The sequence below is a fragment of the Ixodes scapularis genome, unplaced genomic scaffold (assembly GCF_016920785.2).
Source record: "Ixodes scapularis isolate PalLabHiFi unplaced genomic scaffold, ASM1692078v2 PGA_scaffold8__174_contigs__length_109621045, whole genome shotgun sequence".
NCBI classification, from domain to species: Eukaryota; Metazoa; Arthropoda; class Arachnida; order Ixodida; family Ixodidae; genus Ixodes; species Ixodes scapularis.
The window spans coordinates 43,529,425-43,547,779 of record NW_024609883.1 but is presented as its reverse complement, the minus strand read 5'-3'; the positions used below and the strand labels follow the sequence as shown (position 1 = coordinate 43,547,779).

Genomic DNA, 18,355 nt, shown 5'->3' with positions numbered 1-18,355 from the left:
CTCCTCAAGAGCTGCACCGCAATTCGGCGTTACAGGGAGTTGTAAACGGCTTTCACTTTTTTTTTTACCAAAAACAAGAGAATTTAGACAATAAATCACTGTGTCGTAGAACATATGTCCGATTAGAAATTTTCAGGTGTATATCAGCCGAGTGCTGAGTCATTGTATTTGTTGTCCCCATCCGTGTAGTTGTTAAGTTAACCGCTTGGGGCGTCACGGTCTGTCCTCCTCCCCAATAGCTTGAAAACCCGGAGCTAGCCCCGAGAGCGAACACAAGCGTCGCTGCGGTCGCCGCGCCCTGATTGGTTGAGGCATACCGTGACGTCAGGGCGATGACTCCGCTCCGCGATCTCGCATCGGCTCGCTTCCCAGCACCGGTTTCCTGGTTTGGCGTTTTGTGCCGCAAGCTCTTCGAGGAGCTCGACTTCGTTTACCCGGTGTACAGGACGTTGAGTTAGGCCGATATTGACGTGCTTCCGTACATTTTATAAGCCTGCTTGTCCCCTTTACCATTAAAATTGGGTTACAAATCTCGAAAGCAATCGGCGGAGGCAATTCCGCCGATGAACCTCCCCGCCCGTCCACACGACACAAGGCAATTTTGCGAGAGATCGGTGAAGCGGTGGCGCAAGTGTTTCAGACGCTGGAATTCTGTTCTTTGCATGTTCATGAATTAGGACGATATTACATCCCGCTTTCAAGGCATTTAAAGTGGCATTTATATACGGGCCTTTGAGTGGTCGGCAAATTATCTCGCGACCCCGACTTTGCGCTGCGACTCTGCATGCGCTGGTTCGCAGATGTTTACAAGGCCCTGTTTCTGATTATCTTTGAAGTGCTCGTGGAACAAGGTTGTTTTACATAAATGTAGCTTCTTCGTGAATTAATTATATAAGTTATACACGTATGCAGGCATATTTCTTAGACGATGCACAATTACTGGAAATTAGTTTGTATGGTAGCAGCAAAAACGGCTGAATTGTCCCCAGTTGTCTGTATGATATGTATTGAACTGCCCAAAATATGCACCGGAATAGTGCCGTAATTTGGAATGTTTATACTCTTTCCTGACATTTTTATTCCAGTCTTGGGTATTCAGAAAACACATTGTCATTTCCAATTAAAAAAGACACTGCAGCAGGTCCCCAAAAGCTTCCTCAGCCTCCAAACTCCCTACAGCTGGACTCTCTGGCAACAGAGGAAGACAGAAGTAAAAGCAAGCATTCGAACGTCTGTCCAGTGGTAGATGCAGAACTAGCAGCAGAAAATATAGAACCTGTGAAGGGCGAGAGTCTGCGTGAGAAAAGCTTCTGGTATTTTAGCTTCAGGACAATTTGATTTAAGTAAAATCTCAATTTTAGGGCTTAAGGGACTAATAACGAGCTAGAAAGCTTCGCTTACGTTTGTTATACATTACTTGAGGGTTGATATAAACAAGTCCACGGATACCTCTTGTGTAGTGTATTGAAATACTATCCGAATCCAGCAAAGGTCAAATGTGAGCAATGTATATAATAAATGTTCCTTGAAAGTAAACATCTTCGACAGAAATCTGTCTGGTTTGGGGAACAATTCGAAAAAAAGAAAACTCAAACCAAAAGTTTAGAAACAGCAGTTCCCAACGTTTCGGGGTCGACTTGACTCCTTCTTCAGGGGTGACTAAAAATGGAATTGGACAGCGCGAGCTTCGACCTCTCCTTCTTCTTCTACCGAGGTGATGTTTTCTGAACGTGACGCAGGCCATGGACGTAAATAGATGGTAAGGCCCCGAGGGACCTGTTAATGTTCCCCGGTGTATTCTGGATGTGCCACGACTCCAAGAACAGGAGTCTTCGAATGTGTGGCTCCGTGTCTATCACGTGTGCTTTTCCGAAGTCGATCCGATGATCAAACACCTCACAATGTTCCGCGACGGCGCTACGCTCGCGATCGAAATTGCGCACATCGTTCTGGTGCTGGCGCATGCGTTCGGGAAAAGATTTAGTTTCACCGATGTAGGCGGCGGGGCACTCCGCACACGGTATCTTGTAGACCACGCCCTGTGCTTTCTCTTTTGGGAGGCGATCTTTCGGCCTTGGCATGAGCCGTCCTAATGTTGACACTGGCTTGTGCGCCACTTGGATACCTTCTTTTCGGAGCACGCGCGCCAGTGTCTCGCTCGTCCCTTTTACATAGGGGACGCTGATGCGCGCGATGGGGCGGGGCTGTGTGTCACCCGACGATCCATGGTTATTGCGCGTGCAGCACTGTCGACGGGCGACGCGTTGGACAAAACTCCTTGAATAGCCGTTTTTTTTGGAGGTCAGCAAGTATGGTCTGATTCTCCTTTCTTCTGTCTCTTTCCGACGAGCAGATGGTCGTTGCTCTAGACAGGAGAGTAGAGACCACCGACGTCTTGTGACTCGTTGGGTGGTTCGAGTCATAATCAAGGTAGCGTCCGGTGTGTGTTGGCTTCCTGTAGACCGTGAACCCCAGCTTGTCTCCTTGCCTTTTCACCAGAGCATCGAGGAACGGCAAGACTCCATCTCTCTCGTATTCTACAGTGAACTGGATGGCCGGTTCTATGGAATTCAGGTGTGCGAGGAAGTGGTTCACCTCTGATTTCTTCACGATGCAAAAGCAATCATCTACATAGCGCATGAACTCTTTTGGCCTGTTGGCGAAAGTGCTAAGCGCTTTCTGTTCAACCACTTCCATGGTGAGGTTTGCCGTCGTGACCTAAATAGAGGCGCCCATTGCCGTTCCGCTGACTTGTTTGAAAAGCTCACCCTTGAAGCTGAAGTACGTACTGCCAAGGCAGTACTCGAGAAGGCGGCATAGCTCATCAACACTGAGGCTGGTTCTTGAGCCCAATGTTTCGTCTTTCTCGAGAACCTCTCTGGCTGCAGCAACTGCTAAGGGAACTGGCACGCTGGTAAAGAGCGACACAACGTCGAAAGACACAATCGTGTCATCATCGCTGAGTCTCACTTGCGAGGCACGTTCCACGAAGTGGCCGGTGTTCAGCACATGTGTCGGCGTATTTCCAACAAGGGGAGCTATAGTCCGGTGTAGGTAATTTGACAACGCTCGGAGCGGTGAGGTCGTAAAGTCCACGATAGGTCTCAAGGGGACGCTAGGTTTGTGGGTCTTGGGTAGGCCGTAGAAGCTTGGCGCAGAGCCATTCCTGCAGATGAGATGCAAGTAAAGGGCTTTCGACTCTGGATATTGCTCAAGCAATATCCAGAATCGAAAGCCCTTTACTTGCATCTCATCGAAAGCCCTTTACTTGCACTCGAACCACCCAACGAGTCACAAGACGTCGGTGGTCTCTACTCTCCTGTCTAGAGCAACGACCATCTGCTCGTCGGAAAGAGACAGAAGAAAGGAGAATCAGACCATACTTGCTGACCTCCAAAAAAACGGCTATTCAAGGAGTTTTGTCCAACGCGTCGCCCGTCGACAGTGCTGCACGCGCAATAACCATGGATCGTCGGGTGACACACAGCCCCGCCCCATCGCGCGCATCAGCGTCCCCTATGTAAAAGGGACGAGCGAGACACTGGCGCGCGTGCTCCGAAAAGAAGGTATCCAAGTGGCGCACAAGCCAGTGTCAACATTAGGACGGCTCATGCCAAGGCCGAAAGATCGCCTCCCAAAAGAGAAAGCACAGGGCGTGGTCTACAAGATACCGTGTGCGGAGTGCCCCGCCGCCTACATCGGTGAAACTAAATCTTTTCCCGAACGCATGCGCCAGCACCAGAACGATGTGCGCAATTTCGATCGCGAGCGTAGCGCCGTCGCGGAACATTGTGAGGTGTTTGATCATCGGATCGACTTCGGAAAAGCACACGTGATAGACACGGAGCCACACATTCGAAGACGCCTGTTCTTGGAGTCGTGGCACATCCAGAATACACCGGGGAACATTAACAGGTCCCTCGGGGCCTTACCATCTATTTACGTCCATGGCCTGCGTCACGTTCAGAAAACATCACCTCGGTAGAAGAAGAAGGAGAGGTCGAAGCTCGCGCTGTCCAATTCCATTTTTAGTCACCCCTGAAGAAGGAGTCAAGTCGACCCCGAAACGTTGGGAACTGCTGTTTCTAAACTTTTGGTTTGAGTTTTCTTTTTTTCGAATAAATGTTCCTTGTTTTTTTTTTTTACTTTGTCCCTGCAATTGGGCTGTCTTGTGATTCTCTCCCCATGGCCCAGACTGTATTTAGCATGTTGCTCGAGCAGCATGCAGCTTTTCTGCTTCGGCGATCTCGTTTAAAAACGGATACGAAAAAAAAAAAAAAAATATTATACATAACCTGCCAATTCATTCAGACCATCAGCAGCATTTATTGTGATGCTCCTGCAATTGTGGCCATATATCTTTATTTTCATATACCAGCTGCGATTCATGCGTTACCTGCCCTGTCAACCAAGCTTAAAATGTTGGTTGAAGTTTCGCCTGTAGCTACAGGCCATACCTCAATAAAGGCACATATAAAAATTTACACTTCCTGCAAAAAACACGCCAAAAAAAAATTAAATAAAAACAAGCGCGCCGACAGCTAGCGTCGTCACAGCCTCCACAGGGCGAGCGGAACGAGTCGGGGAAAAATTCTCTCCTCGCCGTGACGTCACCCCGGTTTGCCGTAAGGGGACGCCACGCAAACTTCTCGGAGCGCTTAGTTACTAAATACACAGGCTAGATGGCGCAAGACGCAACCCAATTTCAAAAGATATATTATATTTATATGCTTATCCATTCAGCTGTTCCCAGGGAAGCAGCAGCAGCGCAGCAGTCTGTCGGACTGGTCGGACCACCCGTCGAACCCGACTCCGACTGCACTGGCTGCGATTCTATGCCTGGTCTACACTCCTGGTAATCGCCCCCCAAGAGCCTAGCGGACCGCAATGGCGAGCTCGACCGACGGCCCGAGGGCCGAGTTCGTCGTCGGCGGAAAATACAAGCTCGTCCGCAAGGTGGGCAGCGGTTCGTTCGGAGACATCTACCTGGGCATCAACATGGCGAACGGCGAAGAGGTGGCCGTCAAACTGGAATCCTGTAAGGCCAGACACCCCCAGCTGCTGTACGAGTCCAAGCTCTACAAGATACTGATGGGCCACGAAGGGATTCCGCACACAAAGTGGTTCGGCACCGAGCGCTCGTACAACGTCCTTGTTATGGACTTGCTGGGACCGAGTCTCGAAGATCTGTTCAATTTCTGTTCGAGACGCTTCACTATGAAAACGGTGCTGATGCTCTTTGACCAGATGATTGGGCACATCGAGTACGTCCACATGAAGAACTTCATCCACAGAGACATCAAGCCGGACAACTTTCTCATGGGCATCGGCGGTCACTGCAACAGGCTGTTCCTCATCGACTTCGGCCTGGCCAAGAAGTACCGAGACAGCAGGAACAAGGTGCACATCCCGTACCGGGAAGACAAGAACCTGACGGGCACGGCCCGCTACGCGTCCATCAACGCGCACCTGGGCATCGAGCAGAGCCGCCGTGACGACATGGAGTCCATGGGGTACGTCCTGATGTACTTCAACCGCGGCAGCCTACCCTGGCAGGGTCTCAAGGCCGCCACCAAGAAGCAGAAGTACGAGCGCATCAGCGAGAAGAAGATGTCGACCCCCGTCGAAGTCCTCTGCAAGGGATTCCCTGCTGAATTCACCATGTACCTCAGCTACTGTCGGGGTCTGCGCTTTGAGGAGGCTCCGGACTACAAGTATCTGCGCCAGATCTTCCGCATCCTGTTCCGGACTCTCAACCACCAGTACGACTACATCTTCGACTGGACCATGCTCAAGCAGAAGGCAGCGGCCTCGGCGGCCGCGTCTGGCGGTGCCGCGGGCCAGTCTGGCACAACTCCGGCTGGACTACCGGCCCCTGGACACCGCTAGAGACGCTTTCCCCCATGGGCGAGGGGGGCGCGCTTGCATGTTGTAAACCTCGTGACACAGCTTGTACAGAATAAAGCTCGCTTTCAAGGTCGCGGGCTATTTTGGGGTAGGTTTAGCGAGCCCGGCGAATCGGTGTCGGCGAGCTAGCATGGTGCAGGTGACTGCAGTCATTGTCCAGTTTAGGATTTACTCGTGCTCAAGCTACTGCCCACGAGCATGGCTACCTCCGAAACAGAAAGTAGGCCGGTTGGCCACATCCTAATGGAACAAAATAAGTGCGCCTCTCAGATGGCCTCGTCCCAACAGTCTAGCGAGCCAGGTTCCCTTGCGGCCGTGTTGTAGCCAATCGGATTCCCAGATGGCTCCGACCTTGAGCTCCCTTTGGCAGCCATTTTGCAGTTATTTTGTTTCTTAGGTAGCCATTGTTAAGTGAATTGAGACATTTTGGCAGGCATGTTGTGTCAATTCAAATCCTAGCTGGTGAAACACTCTTAGCTACGTTACAACTGATCAAACGCTTACATGATCGTGATCGCTCAAATGGACCTTTCTGGAACGTAGCGCGCGCCCTCGAGTGTTGTGTCTAAGGCATTATGGGAACACTGAGAGCCGTTGCCGTACCTTGTCGGTCGATACGTCGCAATCATTCTCTTAAACTCCTTGTCCTTTGGAAATGGATGCCACGACAGGTAGTGATCTTTCGGGGTGATGTGGTCGCACCCTGATACGCAGCACGTCTGTCCACTGCCTTTTTTTGGATGGGCTATTGTTTTGAATGGGCCACCATTCTTTTTTTAATGGGCCATCCCGTGCAGGGGCTATGCACCAAAAGAGAGGTAACATTCGCATATCCATGTTTTTTTATTTTGCTATGGGGATCGGTTGAGCTAGTGGTTTCCTTTCCCAAAACATAAAAGAAAGAAATGTGTTCCGTCCCAACATTGTTTGAAGACCATCAGCTCACCTGTGTGCTTGAATTCACTAAAACTAATGCTGCAGTTCGGGCAGTTGCGTGCGCCACCTAGCATGGAAAAGCTAGACTAGGCTCGGCTTGCCTTGGCTACAAGACGCAACACCTTCACTATTCCCATAATGTCCCGGAGCGCTCACTGGTGGCACTGGCGTTTCCAGAAAGGTTCACTGGGTGTTTTTGCTAGCAAGTTGGTGGCTATTTAGGTTGTAAGCAACCATATAATGCCCACCAGCGTTGTTTGGTAGGCCACGTAGAGAATCAGGCTCTTCGGTGATCAAACTGGTAAATTGTTCTTTTGCAACGGTAGCCATATTCCGACCATTCCGATACTTGTGCATATGGTGCCAGTCTCAAAGTTATGGTTCGTACAACTCGTTTCCGGGTACTCAATGGTATGTGCAAGTCATCCGTCCTCGCAAAAGAAAGGAACCTTGAACGGGGCTTACCCGACAAAGAATATACCTATTTATGGCAGCCAGTTTCCCCGATTTGGGTTGGCATATTCTGTTCATCTCGGCTGCACTCTTTTGTTTCCTTTGTTTTCATGCAAGAACTTCGAGCTGACCGTGTTCTTGATAGCACTGTAAACGGAATTAGCTTTATTTATTTCAAATGCTGCCGGCCCTTTGGGGTCACTGCAGAGAAATGTCATATGAAGGAGTGACATTGCAGTATTTAACATTTCCCACGATGCAGTACTCATGGTCTGGGCATATTGGGCGTGGGAAATAGTTGTATGTGCTTGTTATGTCTCAATGTTTCGTCACTGCCTTCGCTCCGAAGAAAGCCCTTATGTTTCATGCAGACTCAATAAAAGAAAGTAATGCTTGATGTAAGAGTTTGCTACATTACCAGTGTACATAATCTAAAATGCACCCATCCATTGGTCTATAGCATGTTGCAGGTTAAGAATACCAGTGCAAGCTTCAACCTCAAAGCCCTCCACTCTTTCTACTATAGCAAAGCAAATGCTGAACAGGAGGCGAGCAGAAAGGACAAGAAGCACCAATCGCAGCAAGCAGACAGTTTTGTGGCAAGGGCTTGTCCCGCTATTTTAAACCTGCAACAAACTACAGATGTTCAGCATAGTGTTGCCAAAGATCGAAGTCCAACTCTCACAAAGCTCAACGTCGGGAATGTTGCAGCGACGCGTCCTGAGCTTCCCTTTTTCCCCTGAAAGCTTACTAGCCGCCCACCCATGCACTAACAAAGTCGCACGCGCCAAAAGCTTTGTGTGGAGTACAAAGCCGTGCAAAATCGTTTATACAAGAGAACTCCAGGAGTTGTCCAATTCAAGCAATGTCTTTATTTCTACTTGGCACATTACACGGAAACACCTGCCCGGCAAAGTCGGAAATCACCAGACACGTCCAGTGATACGTGAGGTTGGGCATATGCGAAGCAACCCTAAAATGCGTCTGCTCCAGAGAAGCAGTTACAAAGGAAAGCAGCTTCTGGTTTGCAGCGTCTCAAATTTTCACGCAACCTACCTGTCAACCACACAAGCGACAAAAGGGCGCCGCAAGACGATTACCACAGCATGCGTCACACCTTTTTGTCGCTAGTGTATTTTGAGCTGGTGTAAAGCGTGAAAAAACACTCTAAAAACTGCCCCATAAAACACACTAAATGTAGAGCATACAGAAATGACAAGAGCGTGCAATACCTAACCACGAAGCCCCTAACACACACACAAGCAGAAAGACAATTGTGACATCAATGTAAGGCTAATAAATGCTTGGCAGACTATGCAAGACACTACAAGTGGCAACCAGTGTAGTGCCGGCACGTTGCAGCCATAGTTGCAGACAGATTGAGAACAGCAGGGAGAAGTTTCAGTCTAAAAGTCGCCTTGCCGTTCTTGTCCTGTCAAGCGACTACGGTAGAAAGCATTTCGGTGGGAAACATACCACACTTTTTTTTCTTCACGGCTACATGCAACACACTTGCTTGGAGCGTCCATCGCTAAAATTCTTACAACAAATGTTTAAGATAACATTTCTTGGGGGTTATAAGTGGAATTTTCCCATAACTGCAGTCCTGCCTCACTAAAATTGCAATAAGGTATACGTTCACAAATATATAAAGAAGGTAAAGTATGGTGAAAATGTAATGCAAAATGGCAGATAAAAAAGAACATTGGTAAGTCAGAATGGCAGACAATTATGACAGCAAACATACGAGGAAGACGTATCGAGCGAGCAACTGTGAAAAAATGATTCCATGTTATCAAGTGACAGGCCTCCTAAGCTACACTCCTAAAGAGCAAATGTGCCCAAAAAAGCTCTGCCAAGTCGGAATGTGTTACAAACGTAGCTTTTCTACGATGAGACAAACATCGGGAATTCTTATGTTGTGTCGCATCACGCGACAATGAAGTTGTGCTACGTGCTGGTGTATTGGCTGCACCGTGACAACACAACTTCTTACTTTTCTCTTGAACCAATCAACAAGGTTTTAAGAGGCCAAACGACCTGCTACCATGTGCAGTGCTGTGTTACGTCGGCTGTAGCACGGATACAGTGACTGTTTGTACTGCCAGCTTCGCACAGCAAGCACCGTCTGGAACACAGCAGACGCCGGGCACGGCAGAAGACATTTTCTACAGCGGTGATCAGACCCGCACATCCGGCAAGAACCGACATGTGGCAGAGGCAGTACAAAGCGGCCGTCGTTGCATGTGACAGCCAACAAGACTCGACACCGTACAGCTGCACACAAATGAAAATGCGTCACGTAGCATAGTTTCACACTGGCAATCACACACACTTTGTCTGTTTTGAGATGTAGAAGAATCCTCACGTGCTCATCTCACTTACTGTCACTTTCCGCTTGCAGCCCCAATGAGTCATGCACAAACATCGGCTGCGCATGTCAGCGTTTTTGTTTGCAATTCTACCTCACGCAAAACGCTTCCACCTCAACTGCATCAAAACACGCCTTTCACCGTCCAACGCAACAGACGCCGATTGTCGTCTGCCGACGACACAAAACCGGTTTTTAGGCAACCCGAGTGACCTTCTGCGGCTCACAAAGGTGTTCTTTTCCGACTATATCCCATTTCACTCCACGACAGACTTCAGCCAAAGCTACGGGCTGTCGGGTCCAATTGCACGTGAATCAGAAACTGCGCAATACATCGCTCCAACGCGCATGTTGGCGCATCATACTGGCACACCACATGAGCAGCGAGTCTGACTTATGATGAGTCTGACAGCCTGTAGCTTCCGGAGTAGTCCATCGTTGGGCGAGACGAAGTACGGTTGGCGTCGCTCGGGCCTATAAGAGCAAGTCATAGACAAGGCGCATTCAACGAGCCTGCCAAAAGCGTCCGACGCCCATGCGGCCAATGGAACGAAGCCCCGCCTGAAGCCTTACATCGAGTTGTCGGGTCCGTCGCTGCCGCCGTGATACTGGCGGTTGTGTGCCTTGAGGTGCGTGTTGGTCGCAAAACCCTTGCAGCAGCTGTGGCACTTGTACGGCCGCTCGCCGGTGTGGACCCGCTCGTGGACCACCATGTTGGACCGCTGCGCGAAGGCCATCGGGCAGTAGTGACACCGGTACGGCCGGTCTCCCGTGTGGGTCCGGATGTGGGTGCCGAGCTCGCCCTTGGTGGCAAAGGCCTTCGGGCAGACGGTGCACTTGAAAGGTTTCTCGCCTGTGTGGACGCGCATGTGGGTCATCAGGTTGCCCTTCATCGAGAAGGACTTGGGGCAGTGCTGGCACTTGAAGGGCTGCTCCCCCGTGTGAGTGCGCTGGTGGCTGACCATGCCGCCCCGCTGCTTGGTGCTGTAGCTGCACAGCATGCACTTGCGAACGCCGTCCTCCATGACCCAGAGGACGCCCTCAGTCTTTTCGAGGCAGAATGCCTCATCACCTTCAGGGGTGGGGGGAAAGCAAGTGGGACGTCTGTTAGAAAGGCACCGAGTAGGTAGAGTAGCAACATATGGCACGGTCATCTCGAACGCGTGATCGGCACTCATTCAAGCCATGGACCTGCCAGGGACCTCTTGCTATAACTTGCCCACTCCATGCACTGTCGGCTACGCCAAAGATGATGCAAGCAAAGTACCGTGGAGGAACGGGAGTTTGCTTCTGAATATCCTGTTGTTTGTTCTTCAAGGTTTGTTTGGTTAGCATGCTACCTTTAAACAGTTCCAATTTTGGGCGAAAAATAAATTCACAGTTACGTTGCTGCGGCGTAGTGAATGACCGAGACAAAGCCAAAGTGTCAGGCGACCACAGAATGGTGTTGCAGACGCTGCTTTCTGAAGGTATGGCAAGATTTGCAAGTCACAATTATACTTCCTCAAGACTACGTAGAGGCTACGTGCGATCAAACTGCCTTTTCAGACCCCACGACAGCAACAAACTGCACCCTTGTCTTCGCAATCAAATGTGTTGTCTTGAAAAATACACTTACGTGCCAGCAGATGAAGAAAAGGGCGCTGGAGCCATCAATGTACACATACAAACATACACACACATCAAATAATTATAATTTCACAAAACCTAAACATGTGCAGCTCTGATGGTATCCATAGATTGCTGAGCTCCTCAAAACAAGCCTAAGAATACCTGCAAAGATTTAAACTTTGGAACACAACACTTGGAATGAAGGAACCTCTAGAAATATGCGACATGAGGAGAAATAAATAGGTTCACAAAAGGGATGAAGCTCTATCGGATGTGCAGAGTAGAAAACATTTTCAAATTCATATATCACATTGCTAACAAACAGAACAATCTCCAGAAAAACTATTGAAAGACATATTTATGCTCTTGGAGTCTGAATCACCCACAAGGTTCCAATCACTGAAGGAAAGCTGAAGGGACCTGCAAAAAGAATAAACAGTTAAAATACAACAGAAAGGTAAACACTGTTTCAATAATATATTACTGCGGTAAAATACATTTCGCTGCTTTGTTACATTCCTTACGACAAAGCATGAGACAAATACACCCCTAAATTTAACAAGGAAGCTTTTTAGTTAAATTTAGCGAGAAAACATGTCATACATATCACATACTATTCAGTCTGCATACTTTTTTTTTCACATGCAGGCCAAATGGCTCTCGCGAAAACCACGCATTGAACAGAAAATAGGCCGACTCCGTGGTGGCCTTTGCCAAAGGGCTCATTAAGGAAATTTATTAGAGTTCAGTATAATGATTTAATTAACTACATTTTAGTAATTAATCTTTTAATTATTAACTTTAAGGGTATAGTTTTAACTAGAACCTTGATGCAAATCATCCAGAACTACCAAGTCCAGCCGTATTACAATGATATAAGGCAGGCGCAGCATTTTACGGCGTTCCAAAGAAGTGCTCAATTTGGACGAGTTTCGGTTCCTTATTGGAGCGCATTTCCGCGCCAGCAATTCCGCCTACCGTGGCCAAAACGCACGTGCGCTGCCACTTTTCGCACGTAAAGGTGTCTTTTCCCGCTGGCACCAACGTCAAAAAGCCAAACATCATGTGGCAGTCTGGCTTCCTTATCTAGCCTCTTCTACGGGCAATGCACTCCGATAAGAAATAGAAACCTAGAAACGTGTCCTACTAAGGAATTCTTCGGAAACATTAAAAATTAATAAAAAAAAATTAATTGCCTAATTGACACAATTGTTAATTATATAGTTATTGTTAATTATATTGTTAAGTATAATAAAAGGCTATTTGGCAGACCATTATGGCATCAACGTTTTCTCTGCGCGATGCATAGTTTTCGCAGGAGCGATCAAAACTAACAGACATAAATGCATACACACATATATGAACAGAGTAAAAACAAATCCCGGATAACTCTGACTTTGTACACAGGACTGAGGTGCTTTGCTGAAATTCATGGAAAGCAGACTTTTTAAAATCAACTTTTTTGCAAAGTTTCCCACAATGACATTTCAAAGCTCAAGTTGCCTCACGACGGTCACATGCTCAAGCCACATCATCAGTCACCAGAAAAAGATCTCGCAGAAAGTAACACAACCAAAAATTAAGCTATGTTAACCAAATAAGCTAACATAGAACACACAGATGCTGTTAGTAGATGTATTTCACACAATCTACTTATCAAATATGGAAACAAAAATATGGAGTAGGAGCATCCACTAAAATCGAACAAAGAAACAATGATCACATCAATCAATTTTCTTAAATGAAAACATATAATTGAGATGGGTTGTCTACATCATGACCATTGGCAGCAGTGCAACCTATATTTTACATATGGCCTACCATAGTCCTGATGCCTACAAAAAATACTGCTCCAATGTGAGTGCTACTCACTGTCTAAGTGGACTGCTCAATTAAAATTTTCTTAAAGGGCAATTCTGGCGATCTTTTGAGCTACCCCACCTAATTATATTTTCGGAATCACCGGTCTTTACCCTTTCCGGTATGCTATTTAGTATCGCGACATTCAGAATACTTATTGTGAAATCAGCAAGTGAAAATGATGCCAAAACTAACATTTAAATATGTGGTATGTTTAAATATGTTTCAGAGGAAGGCAGGCTGGCACATCCAGCGGTCAGTCTAAAAATGGACTACGCAGAGTTTTTGTTTCGAGCTGTTGCACAGGTGCTGGAGCGTGCTTCCAAAGCATTTATTTGACACCATGAAACTGCTTGTAATCGGTTGGGAACAAAGTCTACAGTCCAAGGAGTGAGCCCGTCTTCCACTGACGTCACTTGCTCGTTGTTGCCAGTAGAGACTTTCAGCATAAAAAACACAATGAGGACCAACATTGTAAATTCAATAAATTTAGTGGAAAAAATTATTTTGGCCCAACAGTTGCGCTACAATATCAGCGATGTTTGTTGCTGCGTTTAGCGAATTTTCAGGCAAATCGGGGAATACGAAGAAAACGCTGGAGTACCCCTTTAAAGGGACACTGTCACCCCTCAAAACATTTTATTTATTTTTTGCCAGGCAAAATTCATTATGGTGTCAGACGACTACCCAATCAATATTTTGCTACAGTGCCACATATATTTTTAATAAAGTAAAAACACACAACTGCTCAAAATCGAAATGGGGCTGGGGAGGAAGAAGAAATATAGAGAAGGAGAGAGTTGGCAAAAGTTACGCGGATGTGCAATGTTTTTTATGTTTTTTTAATCAACATATTTGCAGTTTTTGGGAAGCCACAAAAAATGGGTATCATATTTCTTTTCTATTTTTAATATTGAGCGTGTGTTTTCGATGACCCACGACTTTGATTATCTTTGGTGGTTGTGTCTAAACCATAGAAAACGGCACGTGGTCACGGAGAAGAGAGCGAGTGCAACCCAACTCAATCGACGGTTTTCGGGCGGAAAGAAAACGAATTTCGAGCCGCAAATTGTGTTCCGGGTTGTTGGGCTCTCCCATGTCATGTAAAAATAAAAACATTGACGAGCATGGATACCCTGTCAGTGTCCCTTTAAGTGGCTGATCATCTGCAATGACAAGCATGAAATGCACACTGAAGATCACACTAATGCACTCTGTCATGGGCAGATTCAGTAAGCCCTGGGCATTAGCTGGCTGAAACGCACACATGAATGTCAAAGTTGTCACAGCGTGCAACGCACGGTCCCGCCGGTCTTGAGAATGGCTGAAACAGGTAATAATTAATCAACGCACTTATTTAACAAGCATTTCATTAAAATGAATTTAAAAAGAAAAATAATTAGAGGTAAATTTTTAAAGGTTTGCCAAGACAGAGAGAAAAGATAGACAGAAAGAGCCAGTCACGGCATCTAGCTAATGTTGGCAACACTTTCACAGAACCCTCCCGACTCTCGTTGCCATTCCTGACCTCTTAGGTCCGCATCAGACGGGACAATTTCTCCCAGCAACAAGAGTTTTCCACGTTCACTTGCAGCAACCGGATTGCAACGATTTTCCATCACCATTATTAAATCTTAATTTTCTTGCACTATTGAGACACACAGTTACGTGCTACAAACATGTTTTTACATCTTTAGGTGGCGTTGAAAGTACTAACTCATCTTCGTGAAACGATTCATTTCCAAAAAAAGATCCATTTCAAACCAGAACCAAGACAACTCCCTCTTTAGTTGTCATCACCGCCACCACAGGGGTATCACGTGACAATATTGCTCCTCAATTGGCCCGCTGCCGCATCAAACGCCTCAGAGTTGTCCGAGTTGCATGCCCGTTTAGAGCCGGACACGATCCCAGCAATTCACGTTGCAGTGCGAGGGTCTAGGGAACGCTAGGAAACAACTTGCCAGTAACTCCAAAATTGCTGGAAAAATTGCCCCACCTAAAGCGGGCCTCCGCTTATGACGAGGCAATTTCTTCCAGCAACTTGATGTCGTAACACCAGCAACCAATTGCTGCAATTCATCATTATCATTAAATTTTCTTTTTCTTTTACTATTTAGACAACCAGTTAGTTACCTGCTATAAACATGTTTTTGCATCCTTAAATGGCATTGAGAATACTAAATCATCTTTCTGAAATGGTTTATTCTCAAAAACAATGAATTTCAAACCAGAACCAAGTCTTTAGTTGTCATCATCACCGCCATGGGGTGTCAAGGGAAAATATTGCGTCCCTGATTGACTGCTGCCGCTTCAAGCGTCTTCGAGTTGTTCGTCCGTCTCAAGCCAGACGTGATCCGAGCGATTTGTGTCGCAGTGCAAGGATCTAGGGAAAGCTAGGGAACAACTCGTCAGCAACACCGAAATTGCTGGGAAAGTTGCCCCCTCTAACGCGGACCTTAGAGACAAAAGCGACACACATACACACGGTATGCACATTTAGGATTACAAGCTTCAGAATAAACAAAGCTCCAGAAACTGAATGCCATATATCGAGAAAGCACACAAAATTGATGAAAAGGTCATGATACGTGGGCACCACTAGCTACGTAAGGAGGGGTGTGGTAGAGGGAAAACCGAACAACACTTCAGCATATGCAAATCTGAAGCAATGCTTATCAGGAACGAAAATCTTGCATAACTGCCAAATGCTGGTGTTGTCATGTAGCACAAATGACACTGGAGTTTTTCAGGTGGTGTTCTTCTTGCATCTGAACCTGCAAGAGAATCCAAAATGGATCTGCAGCTCATGAGAGGGAACGGAGGTTGCGTGATTTTAATGCTATAAATTGCATGTAACACACACAGAATGAAGACATTTCTATCGATCGATTAATGGTTATGGCTGAACGCTTTGTACTGTACAGCAACTTGAGCCACACAAAGGCGAGAATTTTAAATGAGACAACAAAATATTAATTACCGCAAAATGAAAGTTGCACTTTGAAAGTGTCACCTGACACTTTTAAAGTGTCCCCCCAAAAAATTTATACAGGGTTTTTTTCACCACAAAAGTAAACTATGCATCGTTGAACGCTCATTCTCCACCCAAAGGTAGCAGATGCCAAAGTTTCAGGACAAACCAATATTTTATTCAAGAGTTGTAAGTGATTTTCTGATAATTTTAATGGCAAAACGGGGCCATCTTCGCTCGTTTTCTGTTTCTGGCGCCATAGAGCTCCATGTATTCGACAGCTCCACCGGCCACCATTTTTCCATTGAAATTTTCAGTAATCACTTTTTAAACCTTTGAATAAAATATAGATTCGTGTTGAAATTTTGGCATCTGGTTAGGACCTCTAGCGCTCCCTTTGGGCTGAGAATGAGCTTTCGGCGACGCATAGTTTATTTTTGCTATAAAAAAAGCCCGGTATTTTTTTTTTTTTTTTTTCTGAGTCACTCTGTATATATTGGGTGTATCTCGAAACATCCCATTCTTATTTGAAACCTTCTCGTTTGAACCCATTCGCAAAACGCCCTTCTCGTTTTAACCTTTCGCGTTTCGACCCTTTCTTATTTATACCCGTCTCATTTGAACCCATTCTCATTTGAACCCTTCTCGTCTGAACCCATTCGCAAAACGCCCTTCGCGTTTTAACCTTTCGCGTTTCGACCCTTTCTCATTTGAACCCGTTGTCATTTGAACACCGTAGTGAGGTATAGAAAGAAGGAAAAACAGTTGAAGGATGAAGGTTGAAGATGAAGCGAAGCGGCACCATCTCTTGCATAGCACTAGGGATGCCGCAAACTTTTTTCGAATCGAAGTTTCGATGATCGAATCAAGCGGTTCGAAAGGTTCGAAAGATTTCGATTTTTCGAATTGTCTATATCGTAAAATTCGAAAGAGGTCGAATTTTCGAACTTGTTAAGCTAAGAAGTTCGACGCTTTTCGAACCGTCGAATTTATTACGCTATAAAATTCGATCTTTTTCGAACTTTCGAACTTATTGCGGTGCAAGGTTCGATGCTGGTCGAACTTCCGAATTTGACTGACAAAAAAATTCGGTGAATTTCGAACTTTCGAACTTATTTATCAAGAGAATTCGAAAAGTTTCGAACTTTCGAATTCTGAAAAGTCAGAATTTCGACGAACTTCAAACTTTTAGGGTAAAAGCTCGACGTTCGTCGAACTTCGAAAGACCGGCGGACGGTTTCATTTGATTTCAAGTAGTGGGGTACATTCGTAATTTTTTTTTCTCGAACTTTTACACGCGGTGCTGCGTTCCTTACGAAAGACAATGCCGTTTATTTCAAAGTTCTGGCATGCTTAGGTTTAAAGAAATAAATCCCCGAAGGGGGAGGAAGGACGACGGGTTTTTGACGATTATCGTTTGTGCCAGATTTGAAACACGCTGTAGCCGAAGCTATGTGTGGTAGATACGTTATACTTTTTTAAGAATGATCTATGTATAGCCTAGGTAAGTGCCGTTTTAAGATGTGATTAATATTATTCAACGCGAGTTTCGAAGAAATCTCCAAACGTGTATCTGCATGCAATTATGACCTAAACTTGATATTTATTTTCGTCTAAGTTGTTTGAGGTATCGCATTTAAATTAACACCACAGACAGTACATATCATTGCCATCTGCAGAATACAAAATAATGTACTTATTGTTTTTTTCACGTTAAGGAATAAATTAACTCATGGGAGAGGATTTCTAATAGTGTTCAAGTTCAGCACGTCATTAAAAGAAAACTTTTTTTTTTTTTTTCGCTTCACATTCCTGGGACGTGTTTCTTTTTAGCCTGTACACATTTTGGTAAAAGAAACTTGTTTCGAAGTTCTGAACCTCTGAATATGCAAGAATAGAACACTTCCGACGAATTCGTGATAGTTTTTTTTTTTTCTCCTGCTTTTTATCCCCGCATTTATTCTTTTTTTTGTTACCATTGAACTTCCGAACAACTAAGCATGTGACGAGTAGTGCCTTCTGACAACGAGTTTCTAACAATGACCATCTACGCAATCTTTTATGCAGTGAATAGCGACAGTAGCTATACATATGCATAAATAATTTCGAATTAAAATAAGCTCGACCACGCCCTCTTTCCCCGTATTGTTTTCTTTAACAGTCCGAAATACCTGCAAGGGGGAGAAGAAGGCTAAAGCCCCCCCCGCCACCACCCCCTTTCCCCCCGTTTTTCCTCTTCCGAC

At 46.0% G+C, this 18,355-nt stretch overlaps 1 protein-coding gene and 1 pseudogene across 1 annotated transcript; one reads left to right on the top strand and one right to left on the bottom strand.

Annotated features, from left to right (window-relative positions):
• The first annotated feature begins 4,701 nt into the window (after positions 1-4,701).
• LOC8030340 (casein kinase I) lies at positions 4,702-7,693 on the top strand. The gene has a single exon (XM_040218834.3). It carries the CDS (start codon positions 4,888-4,890, stop codon positions 5,887-5,889), a length of 1,002 nt encoding a protein of 333 aa, XP_040074768.1. The 5' UTR covers positions 4,702-4,887; the 3' UTR covers positions 5,890-7,693.
• A 458-nt stretch (positions 7,694-8,151) lies between these two features.
• LOC8030339 lies at positions 8,152-11,008 on the bottom strand (annotated as a pseudogene).
• Between the last annotated feature and the right edge of the window lie 7,347 nt (positions 11,009-18,355).

Excerpts from the sequence above, each read along its gene's own strand:
- LOC8030340 (XM_040218834.3), top strand. The coding sequence starts at position 4,888 with ATGGCGAGCTCGACCGACGGCCCGAGGGCCGAGTTCGTCGTCGGCGGA.